Here is a 14,608-nt window from a genome sequence, read left to right as displayed (position 1 = left end):
TTTTTTTTTTTTAGTTGACCAGTGTTTAAAATTTAGATAGTTTAGGACGTTTTCCTAAATCAAAAGTTTTTTTTTTCCTTAAACAGAAATATTTGTATTCTAAACTGCAAATTTGATCATTTGTTTGCTCTGTTTAAATTTTGATATTCAGCAAAAAAAGATTCATACTGTACATCTACACTCTAGTTCTGATCAAAATCAATAATTTTTTCATGAGGAAAAGAATTTTCTATTAGTTATTTAGTTGCAAATTACGTCAAGTTCTTAAATCATTTCGTCTAAAAAATTTTATCTCTATGAATAAAAAGACCTTTTCTATAGTAGAATATATAGAATAGGATAAAAAAAAACTTTTCTATCAATATTCTATAATCATCAATGGTTCAATCCGCAGCCTATGGTCCATCGCCTTTTATGTTACATGTAAAAAAATTCTGGCAAAAAAAATGTTAATGAACTCTTGCTAATGAAATCAAAATATCGGTATTTAAACCATTCCCTAGGTAATTTTTCCGTTCGTATGGTAACCGTTGTTCAAAAATTCTAGGTTTCAAAATTACAGTTCGTATTACCATACATTCAGTAAAATATATTAAACTAAAAAGTATATTTTTCAGGCTAAATGGTTTTTATGAATCCTCTAAGGTATACCAAATTATATCACATATCATATAACCATATTTTATTGTTAATAATACCACAAATCATGACCGAGAATTGTTAATAATACCACAAATCATGACAAAAATTATCGAGTTTTTGGTGTTCCCATAGAGCCAGAATCACGGTAAATAAATTTTACCATATTCTGACAGTTTCGACCATACACTTTTTCTCAGTGTATACATTGCAAATGAATTTTCGAAACAGAATCGTGAGTTAGCATAAATAATATGTTCTAGTTTTTGTCATTTAAATAAAAAAAAATATATCGAAGGAAATTTGAAATTATTATTACTTTAAGCTATTCCATATATATTACTTTAAGCTATTCCAAAATCATTTCAATGTGGTAAAATGCTAAAATTCTATTTCTTCGCCATTTAATAAGCCTTAGAAATCTTTATTCCATTTCCTGCATTACCATTCGAAATAGGTTTCTGCATGGAATATAAATGTTCGAAATCAATATTTGAATGCTATATGACTGAAACTCAAAATATACATCCTTTAGTCATAGAATCTTTGACAGATAGGTTCTATATTTTTCTTTCCAAGCTTTTCTATGTGAACTTATTTTGTTTACTTCTTTTTTCAACCCCTCCTACAAAAATGAAGAATGGGTACTATTTGAATTTTCTCTCCTGTGCCCCAACCATATGATTTTTTTCCGAATGCGTGATTTATGTCAATATTCAGTGCATGTTTCCAAAATTGTGCTTTTTTCCTATATTTATTCAGCTTTTATTTACTGAACTCGAAATAAGAGGGGATTGCCCATCTTTAAGCGATTTATACTTTTCAGAAGTTCATTTTTCCATATGCGTTACTTTTATTTTCAATATATTCATCGTTTATAGATCACTGCTCCTTGACTATTTCTTTTTCGACTAAAAAAGAAACAAAATTATGTGGTCGAATTTTTCCGTTTTTAATGCTTCGAGTGAATGCATTCCAGTCTTCGAAATGGGACAAATTGTTGGAATGAATAAGAATGACAAAAAGTTGCACTATAGAACTTGCAATTTGCAGCAAAAAGAAATTGTGATCAACCTTTGCGCCATCATCCAAACTTAAATCGAGATAAGTTTCAAAAGCTTTTCGAAAAATAAAAATTGCATCATTAATTCTTTCCTTATTTATTTTAAAACTTTTTAATTCAAATTTGGATTCAAATTAAAAAATGGTCTTGTTAATATTTATATAGTTAGAAATATTATGGTAAAGACATAATCATTCTAGTTGTCGGCCTTCTGAGCCCAAGTCTGCGGGTTCGATCCCCGCCCCAGACACCGGATTTTCTGGATGCAGAAGTCATGTAGTATGATTATGCGGCATGTAAAAGATCCCAGGAGGGCCTTATTGGCTCTTGGCATTTCCGGCAAAATTAAATTCCTAGTGCACTTTAGCATCCAAAAACGTCTTGGTGCTGCCATCTAGTGTGGCAGAAACTAGACGTCCAAATTAACAAGACCATCGGTGTCTCACCAATTGTGGTGGTCCTGAAAGAGTGAATATCGCCTCTGGAGAACACACTAGGTCTACTTACCGATTGTGCAGCTCATTGGAAATATAAAAAAAATTGAAAAAAACATAATCATTCTATGAATTTTCTTAATTTGAATCATAATCATTCTATGAATTTCCTTTTTCTAATTATATCAATTTCTTAATCAATTTCTTAATCATATATCTTAATCATATATCTTAATCATCATTATCATTTCTTAATCATAATTTACATAAAACAAGGTTTGTAAATTTATTCTCGTACCAAGTTTCATTGTTTGCAAGTCATATGTATTTGCTATTTATAACATTAACTATCACTTCTGAGGAATATATATTGTTGGGAAAAAATCTATTACAGTTGAATAATTGAACTTTTTTTCAAAATTCCAAATTCTTACGAATGAAAACAATTATTCAATAAGAAGAAAGGAATTATCCTGCTTTCTTATTAGATTATGGTGAAATAGCTAAAAAAAATGCACGTATGTGCTTTTTCATAAAAAAAATAAAAGAATAGTAGCTAATCCTATAATTTGTCTTTGAAACATTAATTCATATTTTAGAGATTATTAATTTTAAAATAGTTTTTGTGGAGCTTGATTTTTCTAAATAAAAAACTCTAATTACTTCAAAAAAAGAGAAAAACTGAAAACGATTCAATTATTATCTGAAAATGAAAAACAAGCAGATTTATTGGAATTTTTAAGGTTATCCTAATAACAGTAAAAAAGAAAAGAAAAAAAAGGACCACGTATCGCATTATGTGATTTATCAACAAAAAAAAATCAATTTTTTCCTTTTGCCAAATCTGATCTTCTACACATATTAGAATACCCATATTTTAAGTAAACATCAGTTCACAAATTAAATGCAGAATATTATATTACTCTTTTTTATGAAAACCTCAAAAGCTTACTTGTTAAAAAATATATATATATACATAATATATATATATATATATATAATATATATATATGGGTCATTCTCACGAAAACTGTCATTTTTCAGTTCATAAAATCCCAAAAAAGTAAAGTGAATAAAAAGCTCTGAAACTTTTTNTTTGTTGTCGATTCATATATATATATATACGTGCGTGTTAGAAAATAATACGCATGGCAACAACACATTTTTCAAATGTGATAAATATTACATCAACTTTCCGTTATTTTTTCAGGAAAAGCAGCTGCAGCGATTGCTTTAGTAACAAAAATAAAAGCTCATTTATTTGTTTCTACATTATAACAATCTAAATTCAAAGAAAATATCATACAAATAACCCCTTTTTTTAAATCAAAAGGTATAATCTGCTGTTCCTTTAAATTGGAACAAAATGTGTTTTAAAGGAATAATGCCACAGTCATTATTTGAAATCGATATTACAAAACATTTCTATAATTTCATTGAATGGCAGCAGGTGGCACAAATGGCCTTTTGCGTTTTAAAAAGAACTTTGTATCGTTTGCTTTGCATTTTTAAGTTTCTCCTTACTCAATCAGCCTGTTCTATCTCAAATGCTAGTAAATAGTGGCTCTTCGAACTTTTTCCAAACGTTTTTATTTCTCTTACTACTACTGCAGTAGGATTTTTGAGAGTAAAGTTTTTTTTCCTATTTATTTACAGTAATTTTAATGATAAGCTAATTTATCACTAAATTATTTTAAAAACTTGAAGAATAAATAGTTTTGGTACTAAAAATAACAATCTTAGTAAGCAAAGCATTGAGAATATAACAGTAATTTTTAAAAAATTCTCTTGAATACTTTTTTGCATAATGAATACTACGCTGAATTATTATAAAAGCTGGTAACGAAAAATAATTCTTAACAAAACAAATAATTAACGTATTTGTATCAGACGGATATTCACTAAAGATTATTAGATTAATGCATTTAAAATTTCTGAGTTTGTTTTAGGTCCGCGGTAGAACATTGATTAGAGAACCGGATTCTGGTCCGGAGGCACCTAGGTTCGATCCTCGACTCCGCTAAGACCTACCAAGTATTTTCAATGTACGCCTAAATCTGTAATATGTGGTGTCTTTAATATATGGTCTAAATCTGTAAATCTGTCGGTCGTTATGGATTTGGGGAACTGATGAAAATTTCCTTCCCCTTCATATCTGTGTCTAATTTGAAGAAGTGGATGCACGAATGAGTGGTGTTTCTATCTATCCGTGGGGTTCTGGGTTAAGACACACTTTCACCCTTGTTGTGGCCAATGACTAGCGAGCTTGGCTTGTCCAAGTGTCATTAGAAACAACATAAGTTCATTATCTAAATGTTTTAAAATTAAATAAACTATCGTTCGATTATTTTACCTTTACAGTTTTAGATTTAGTTTTTTAAAGTATTTTAGCTCTTAGATACGAAGACATAATAGAAAAGAATTACCTTAAGACTAAATAAAAATTTCGTTCTTTTTTTAATTTATTGATTAAAAATTGTTAATAACTTAAATTATTCTCATAGAAACTTTTGCCAATCCTCATAAATTCGAAATTCTGAATCTAAATTACATTAAGATTTCATTCGAAAAGAATAACTAGTAATATTCAAATTGTTTTTATGGGGTTTAAAAATAATAATAAATTTAACGACAAGACGACTTCAGTTTTATTTATTTTCTAGGAAGATTAAATATAATATATAATATATTCTCCCTTATATTATATACTTTGGTTAAAAATTTAAAAAAAAACCGAATGAGGGAAGTGGATTATTAAAATGAGTTACCTACATAACGTTGTCATAAACTGTTATACCTACACACTAAAAGCATTCTAATTATAAACCCCGAACAACAAAGTTAATTGTTGTATTGTAATTGTTAGTTGTAATTGTTAGTTGCATTTTTACAAAGAAAATCTTATATAAATTTTAAAATAATAAACTTTTACCAATATTTGTCTAATAACGCTGCAATGCTATTGATTCCTTAAAACTGTGGTCGATTTCTAATGATAGTCCCATGTATTTTAGATGAATAACATCATAATTAACATCATAATGACTGCTATATCCTACTCTTTATTTTAAAAAGAATTTCCCTGATAACAGTGCAAGGTTGATTTTAATGTAAGCAACAACCTTCATCATAAAACCCAACCATAATGATTAGCAAACAAACCATGCAAGCTTGAAACAATGTTAAATTCAACTATACTGGTAAATTTAATTAAGTGGTTCACATGAAACTTGCTCAAACAACCCTTTTATATCGAGGTTGAATCTGCCTTTATAAAACAAGGCCAGAAAAACCTTCTGAAATCGAGGTTGAAGCCTCATTTGCAAATCAAAAGTAAGAAGCGTTCTCAAACCGAGGATAAATACATCTTCTCAAGGATTATTTTCGATTTTATGATCATCACTGAAACAAGGTTGATTTTAGCAGGCTTTGATATACTTTCCTTAACACTTTTTTTTCCAATGCCTAGCTGTGTTAACATTTTTCGTCAATTCAGGCATTTACAGGGCAGATTTGTTCAGGGGCACCATATTAGGTGGGCCAACGTTGCTCCCACAGTAAGTACAGACAAGGAAAGAACATCCATGCCTTGACCGGGATTCGAACCCAGAACCTTTCTGATGCAAGGGCAGTTCCCTAACCCCTACACAGGTCGGTCGGTTCGTTGTAACTATAAAGTATAAAGGTTGGTCTGGTCAATCACTAAGTTTTCAACACAAGCAAAATGCTGCATTTGAGAGCATGAGAAAAGCTAAAAGGAAAAAAGCCAAAAATAAGGTTTACAATAAAAGTTGAAAAATTAAATTTTTTTTTCTGTAAAGTTTTTTGCGTGCCTTTATTTAATCTTCTAGGAAACTGATATACAAATATTTGTACAAAGTTTAAGAAAGGACTAATTAGCAAACCAAATGAAAATAAAAAATACAACGCTTGCTATAAGGTTGCCTTCAATCTGAGTTCTTATTTCAGGAACATTTTCTCTCTGTTAATTAGTAATTTAATTTCCGCAGTACGTCTTAAATTATTCTCTTAAAACCTTTATATACTATTTAAGTATTTCAAGTTTTAAAGAAAAAAGTGACGACTAATCTATATTTCATGATTACACATTTAAAACGGATAAATCACATTAATTCTTAAAGCAGTTTTTAATTAGCAGTTTAACGATTTTAAGTTTTTAAATTAGCAGTTTTACAATAAGTAAATAATAGTTCAATCCCTTTATTTTTAAATATTATTCTTAAAACTTAGCTTAATGACTTTCTACAAGTTCTAAAAGAATCTAGAAATTAATCGATTTCCTTTATATTGGAAACATATTAGTATTGAATTAGCATTAATCAAGGGTATTTTGTCAAAATGTCTAAGCAAATTCGATTTCATTAACTGTAAGTTAGATGTATCTGGATTATTATTTAACTAATTAAACTTTATTTGTCAAATTCAAGTCTGTTCAGAAAATAAATTGTTCAAAAATTTATTTTTTGAGAGCCTCTTAAAGCAATTGTTTTTTTTTTTCATTGTTTTCTTATACACATTCGACCTTTAATGACAATATTTTTTTTAGTGTAGTTTTGACAAAGAATCTGAAACTTATATCAAGGGCGGTGATTACAGAACTCCTGCATATTCATTTAGNCCGTTAAATTACTAATTTATTTTCAACAGTACGTCTTAGATTATTTTCTTTAAAAAACCTTTATATACTATTTAAGAATTTATTTCAAGTTTTAAAAAAAAGGTGACGACTAATTTGAATTTCATGATTACACATTTCAAACGGATACATCACGTTAATTCTTAAAGCAGTTTTTAATTAGCAGTTTAACGATTTTAAGTTTTTAAATTTACAGTTTTACAGTAAGTAAATAATAGTTCAATAATTTTATTTTTAAATTCTATTCTTAAAACTTAGCTTAATGACTTTCTACAAATTCTAAAAGAATCTAGAAATTAATCGATTTCCTTTATATTGAAAACATATTAGTATTGAATTAGCATTAATCAAGGGTATTTTGTCAAAATGTCTAAGCAAATTCGATTTCATTAACTGTAAGTTAGATGTATCTGGATTATTATTTAACTAATTAAACTTTATTTGTCAAATTCAAATCTATTCAGAAAATAGATTGTTCAAAAATTTATTTTTTGAAAAAGTTAGGCTAGACAATAAAAAAGGTTTTTTTTCGAATAAGAGGGGAGGAGAATTTTTGGAAGTGAATTGTGAAAAAGGACAGTTAAAGAAACAAAATAAATACAATTTTTTCTGTAGAGTCTTGTATGTTTTTAATTTATTTTGAATTTTTTATTTGCAATGTTTTATTTACAATAATTCTTTTCAAAAAGTCTTGCGTAATTTTCGACAAGTCTTTTAAAACTATTCCAGATCGCATGCGATGGTTTGGTTTTATAATTTTCCTGGATTCAAATTTCATGAATTTAAAAGATGTGATATTGTTTGGTTAAGCATACAGGATGTTCTGTTATGACTGCTATTGATATAAATTTTTAGAATAGGAGTAAGAGTTTTATGAAATAAAGTATACACCGTAGGATTCGCAAATAAATATATTTTAGATCGAAAAAACATTATAAAAATATAACGAATCACACTGAGAAAGGTAGTACAAAAAATAACAAATGATAATAACCGAAGAAAGAAAAAGAGGTGAAAGATTAGTGTTAAACAGACTTCTAAGTTTCATCAGGTAATTAAACTGGTTTTGGTGTTTTATATTCCAACTTCCTCACAAGTGATACGAGAGCCTCTTAAAGCAATTGTTTTTTCATCGTTTTCTTATACACTTTCGACCTTTAATGAGAATATTTTTTTTTAAGTTTAGTTTTGACAAAGAATATGAAACTTATATCAAGGGCGGTGATTACAGAACTCCTGCATATTCATTTAGTTCATTATATGATTCACTATTTTTTAATTCCGTGATTGTAACTTTTTATAGCCGTCGTTGAACAGAAGACCCAAATTTTGGGTTAACGACAACTACTGTTCCACTCCGTAGCCTTATAGTTTTGAACTTAATCCAGAAGACAAGGGAACTCCTGGATTAAGTATTGGGAGAAATTCGCCTTCGTGGAGGACTTTTTGATGTAACTAACCCGCATTTGCGTTACATTGAGACTAAAACCACGAAAATCTCCTACGGTTAGCCTGACGACAAGGGAACTCAAACCCATGATCTGTCTACCACTGAGGATATTTGACGTCAGCACTGTGATCGGTGCAGGCCAGATGAGGAATTCGTATCGACCAGCCATCGCTGGGATTCGAATCCGATACTCCCTGAGCCATCACGGCTCGTGTTATTGTAATTTCGCAATTTCCATCGAAACGCAGTGGCTCAATGGATAAGAAGTTCACCTCCCAGTGAGGCAATCGAGGTTCGAATTCCAACGATGGCTCTCATAATATAGCAACTTTTATTTTTTGGTCTGAAACTTTGCAGAAATTAATTTGACTGTCAAGGCACGTGTGTGCCAAATTTCATTAGAATTTGGAGTAATCTATAAATTGAAAACAAAAAACAAAGATTATAAGGAATCTAAAAAATAAATGCATGGAATATATTATTAAGTATCACGTAATAACTGGTAAACTGCAAATTTCAATTTTTGTTGTCGATTCTTGAGTATTTTTCATTGTATTTTGTATTTTATGCCATTCCTTAGATACTGCTGTTGTTGTTTTTTATGTATATTATGTATATTTAAATAGTAATTTCGAAATTTTTTATTTACAGTGGCACAAGAAAGTGATTTATACACTGAATCTCCGTGTGAGCTTCGAGCCCTCTCAGCTTACAAAGACATTCAAGGCAATATTTGGGGTGTAGGAAATGGGAACTTGTGGTGGTTCAACGCCACTAACTTATCATGGTCTTTACTACCCCTTCCAAATGGAACAGCCGCTTCAGAACCTTGGAAAGTAGCTTGCGGTGATCCAAAGAAATATGTAGCTTTAGTTGGCAAGAATGCATCATTAGTACTCCACTTACCGTGGCAGCACTGGCAATTTGTTGACACTGATGATTTTAGCCTTGGTTACGTGGATAAAGATGCCACCTGGTGTATGAATGGTAACCTTTTTGGAATCGATCCCCTTAGAGAGACACTATATTTGCTGGATTCTGAAGAAGCCCATTGGACAGTAAGCCGAGATATGCCAATAATGGATAATGTCAATTGGTCAACTCCTCTTGGAGTTGTGAACACCTGGATATGGGACGATGGCGAATTAGTTATGGTTGAAAAATTCGGTATTTACACCCGAATAATGTATACCAATGCCTCAGGAATAGATTGGGTTGTTATGGCATCTGATAACTTGACTACTGTATGGCCAGACCTTAATCAAAGTGATAAAGGACTTTCATTATCTTTTAAACTTGGATCTGAAAATATGTGGTTATGGTTGGATGATAAAAGCTTAATAGAACTATGGACATTTAATCATAATACCACAAAATGGCGCAGGGCTAATCGTAAGTTTACGAGCAAGCTGCCTAGTCTTCAGAGTGTTCTTGTTGCTTGGGAAGAAAATGGACAACTATGTGCTGTTACGCGAAGCTCTGAATGCACGGCTCAATACAGCGTAAGCCATACAGAATGTTGGTCTGAGAATGATATGTTGCTGAATGATGATGACGATAATTTTGATTCAGCACTAAGATTGACAACTGTGTCTACAACTCCGAATGCAAAAAGTGACGAGGGATCTTGGAAATCTGAAAGATTTAATACCAACTACACATCACCAAGCAGGGTAATACCACCACCGATTACATCTCCAGAGTTACCGATGTCTTCCGAAATCAGCCCGATTGAAATCCTGAATCCTATTAAGCCCATTATCACCAAATACTCTCCTGAAATAACCTGGAAAACAACTGACCAAACTAACAAGGTAGTTTCCATTACCCCGGCTCGGTTCCCACTTTGGCACCAACATACCGGTGTCTTTGGATCGGTTATATTCTTCGGTACATCTCTCACTATATTTGGTCTAGTTGGTTTCTTCTGGTGCGTTCGTAAATGCGTTCATTTCCCCAAAGAAGCTCTTTTATTGAGGGACCCACCGTCTGTTCGATACACAGCTATTCCTGATTCGTTAGGCTACGATTCTCGCAAACCAACCCCTGCTACTTACACGGTGATTCCCGATTCTCTTGCATAAGTTACTGATGCATAAGTTACTTATGCATATGATAATATAAATTTAAATGCATATGATAATGTGAACAAAGTAACAATGGAATTAAACAATGCTTTTATACTCAGATTAAAAGCATTTGAAGATAATCATTCGGTCTTGATGATTACAACCGCTTTGCAATCGGCTGACATGAAATTAATATGTTCAGCGCCACAGAAGACAGTTGCGTCTATTTTATCCGGCAACAGCTGACATTTTTATTATCCTATAGCCACATAAATTTACATTTTCAATGTAGTGTGACCTGTTATACATTAATAATTTATTCTATTATATTTTAGTTTTTAAAGCTCATTTTTACAAGTATTTTCTTACATCATTCCATTTTTTTTATAAATCTTTTAATTTTTTTTCTCTAAATTAACAATGTAGTTCTAGTGTGTAAAAATCTAAAATAAATTAAAATTTTGAATGAGGGAATTTTTTTGAAGCTAAATACGCTAATAAAATATTCTACGGATAAAATAGGAATTGCTGTAACGTAAAAAAAGAAGTTTTCAAATTATAATTGACAATTTTAGAAATGTATAACACAAGTATTAAGAAATTTGTAAATATTTGTTTTTATTTAATTACTTCTTCATATTTCTAAAGAATTTAATTCCAAAATTTCAATGAAAGTTAGCAAAAAATCTTGAATTACTTTCTATCATGCATTAAGATTTTTAAAACTAATTTATAATGAGATGAAGCGAAATGAAGAAATTCAAGTCTGAAATAAAAAATTTTACGCAACTCTATCTCTTTCAACTTCAATTCATTTTTATCTTTTCGTAACTTTTATATGAAAATGAAAATTTATAAGAAAGGCTATTGACATTTTAAGTGATATTTTTAATGCTTCTTTACATAAGTACACATTAATTAGAAAAAGTGTAGTTGAGCGGTTAACAGTATGATTTTAGTAAATCATTATATATATTACATTATTCTTGAATTTTTTTTTCGCCTTTTCATCCCATACATTTTCTAGTGGATGATACTAATCAATCCACTTTATAGACGTCCTGTCAATATCCATTTCTCATCCTGTCTTAAAGTGGGTAATAACAATCCCCTTAAAGATAAATTGCGAAAATATTTCTACTGTTGCCTAGTAAGATAAATTCACTCAAACTTTAAAGCTATATAGTATAACGGGTTTAAAAAAAAGTGGGTTTTACTTTAGTCATTTTAATTTATTGCTATTAAATGAAGCCAAAATTCATATTTTCTTTTCATCCCAAACATTTTTCAGTGAATGATAATAATCCACTTTAAAGCAGGATTCCTATTATTGCCCAATTGGATTAATCCACTCAAACTTTAAAAACTGTTTAGTATGACGGGATTAAAAAAAGTTAATCTACTCTAATCACTTAAAATTTCATTAATTTGAATTAGATTTCCATTCAATTGAATTTTAAGAAATATTTCTGTATCACTTTGGCATATAAGTTATTTTAATTTCTTTTTATCCATTTACATTATCCAGCGGATAACATCAATCCACTTTAAGACAAGATGAGAAATTTTTTCCACTGTTTCCTCGTTGGATAAATCCACTCGAACTTTAAAGCTATATTGTCAGACGAGATAAAAAAAGAAGGGGGGGATCAGATGACTCTAGCCACTATCATTTTTAATTTATTGCCATTAAATGAAGCCAAATATACAATTTTTTTCGTTTCATCCTGTAAATTTTCCAATGGGTGATAATAATCCACTTCAAGACAGGATTCCTATTGTTGCCTAGATGGATTAATCCACTCAAACTTTTAAAACTATTTAATCTGACGGGATTAAAAAGAGTTAGTCTACTCTAGTCACGTTTTTACTAATTTGGATTTTATTTTATTTACAATTTTATTTAGCAAATAGTTCTATACCATTTTGCATAAAAGATACATATTTATTTCTTTTTATCCATTTACATGTTCCAGTGGATAATAACAATCCACTTAAAGACAGGATGAGGAATTTTTTCTACGGTAGCTCAGTAGGATAAATCCACTCAAATTTTCAAACTACATAGTCTGACGGGATAAAAAAAAAGTTTAATTTATTCTAGTCACTTTTAATATTAATTTATTGCAATTAAATGAAGCCAAAAATATGAGCTTTTAATACATATCCGCCAAATCACTGTCAATAGTGTAAAACACACTGTTGTGTTTTTTTTCCCCACAACTAAACTGTTAATGTATAAATCCGTTAACGTAATATTTGACAATAGTGTTGTTTCACCATTCAAAAATTTATTGAGCATTATGAAATGTAGTTCTCTGCCTTTTTAAACATTTTTTCAAAACTTAAAAATCGCACATTTTAACGATTAAATGTGAAATTTTAAATATATATATATAACCATATGATTTTATCCATGTCTTCATATAAAACTACTTAACAGTTTGACAAATTTACTGTCTCAAATTTACAATTAGGGTGCGTTATTTATCAACAATAATAAAATAAAATTCATGTAAGATTTAAAAACTGCATCTGATAATATTAAAAGCAAAGGAAGTTAAACAGAAATAGTATTAAATGCTTGTTTTTTTAATAAACAATCAATATTTTAATACGTTTCAAATAATCCAAATGAAAACATATGTTTAATTACATATAATACCGGTGTCTCCCCACTCCTAAAAGTAATCTATAACTAAAAAATATTCTACATTACATTGTAATCTTCATTATACTAAAATAACCATCCATATTATAATAAATTAGTAACTAAACGACAGTTAATAATAATAATAATAACAACCAAAGATTATCGTATCTCAAATTACTTATGTAATAAAGCAAATTAAAAAGCTTTTCTTTAAAAACGAAAAAGGTGAATGCCAATGTTCCTCAAATGAGAGATACATGATTCATGGATAGGAAATCGATGTTATTTTTCTTAAAGATATTTTTAATTAAAATTTCATAATATGAGCTGTCGCTACATATAACTGTACTTTGATTCAAATTTATATAAAAAGCATTTATAAAATGGTTTTCCGTAATCACCGTCCTTAACATATATTCCGAGAATCCTTTTTCAAAAATTAAGTTAAAATAATTATGCGTGATGGGCGTTTCAATTTATATCTAAACGAGTAAATAAGAAAAGCGTTATCAGAAAATTGTAAAATCATTATTGATGAAAACACCAAAACCTCTTTAATTGACCGAAGAAACTGTGAGAGGAAAAAGGAGAATGATAGAAACGGTTATAAGTTTCATCGGGCTGTCAAACTTGTTTCGATGATTTTGCTTTCTTTATTAATAATTTGTTAAATTTTAATAACTATTCGTTTTTGCGTTACTAATAAGCATCTGCGATTGAAATGAGCTACAGGTGACGCACAACAAGAGCTTTTTACCTATGGCAACACTAGAAGGCCTTCACCATTAGCGTGTGGATAGTCATAGGAGTAGGAAGTACGTTAATTTCTGACTTGATTTTCAAACCAATTTTTTTTTTTTTTTTTTTTTTTNTTTTTTTTTTTTTTTTTTTTTTTTTTTTTTTTTTTTTTTTTTTTTTTTTGAGCTTGGAAACTTTACGAAACTCAAAACTTTATGAAACATAGTGCTTAAAGTAAGCATTGTAAATTTTAAAATATATTTCTGACAATCTAAAAGTGAAACTTATTATTGTAAGGGAAGACATCGTAAAATATTCTCACTCATCTGAGCAGAGGGGAAGAACTGAAAGAGGAAGGCTCTAGATCCGGAGTTTCCAACTTACATGAGGACGGGGCCGCAATTAAAAACATCAGTCAAATGGGGGGCCACAACTTTAATCAAAATTTTATGTAGGACTCTTTTATGTTTGAAGGAACATTAAATATTACTGTTAGTGAAAAGTGTTTAATATTACCATTAAATATTACCGTCAAAAGTGTTGAATTACAAATTAAAATAAGAAGTGGATTTTTAAAAATATTTAATTGCATATTAAAAAATTCTGGCCACAATAACTTTAATTTTTCACCTATATATTAAACAATTAATGTGCAACAGATATCAAATTGTTAAGAAATAAAACTTAGAAGTATTTAAAACCCATATAGATTTTTTACGAAAATTGACACTAATATATTTTAGTTCGCGGGCCACCAAAAAAGGCTTCACGGGCCGCAAACCCCTCTTCTCTTTAGATGGCGTATTGGAGTGTTGCGATCACGAACACTTTTTTACTTAATTTTATCAAGAGTTTAAAAAAAAACATATTGAGGGCGATAATTACGGAACATCTTGTATAATAAG

At 29.6% G+C, this 14,608-nt stretch overlaps 1 protein-coding gene across 1 annotated transcript in view; it reads left to right on the top strand.

The window, feature by feature from the left end:
• The window catches only part of LOC107455063 (uncharacterized), a 91,419-nt gene extending 78,435 nt beyond the window's left edge, over positions 1–12,984 (top strand). Inside the window, exon 2 of the mRNA XM_016072471.4 lies at positions 8,895–12,984. Coding sequence (XP_015927957.1) covers positions 8,895–10,327 — 1,433 coding nt within the window. The 3' untranslated portion in view covers positions 10,328–12,984. The remainder of the gene's footprint in view (positions 1–8,894) is intronic.
• The last annotated feature ends 1,624 nt before the right edge of the window (positions 12,985–14,608 follow it).

This window comes from Parasteatoda tepidariorum, chromosome 8 (genome assembly GCF_043381705.1).
Source record: "Parasteatoda tepidariorum isolate YZ-2023 chromosome 8, CAS_Ptep_4.0, whole genome shotgun sequence".
NCBI classification, from domain to species: Eukaryota; Metazoa; Arthropoda; class Arachnida; order Araneae; family Theridiidae; genus Parasteatoda; species Parasteatoda tepidariorum.
This window is presented reverse-complemented; position numbering and strand designations above follow the sequence as displayed.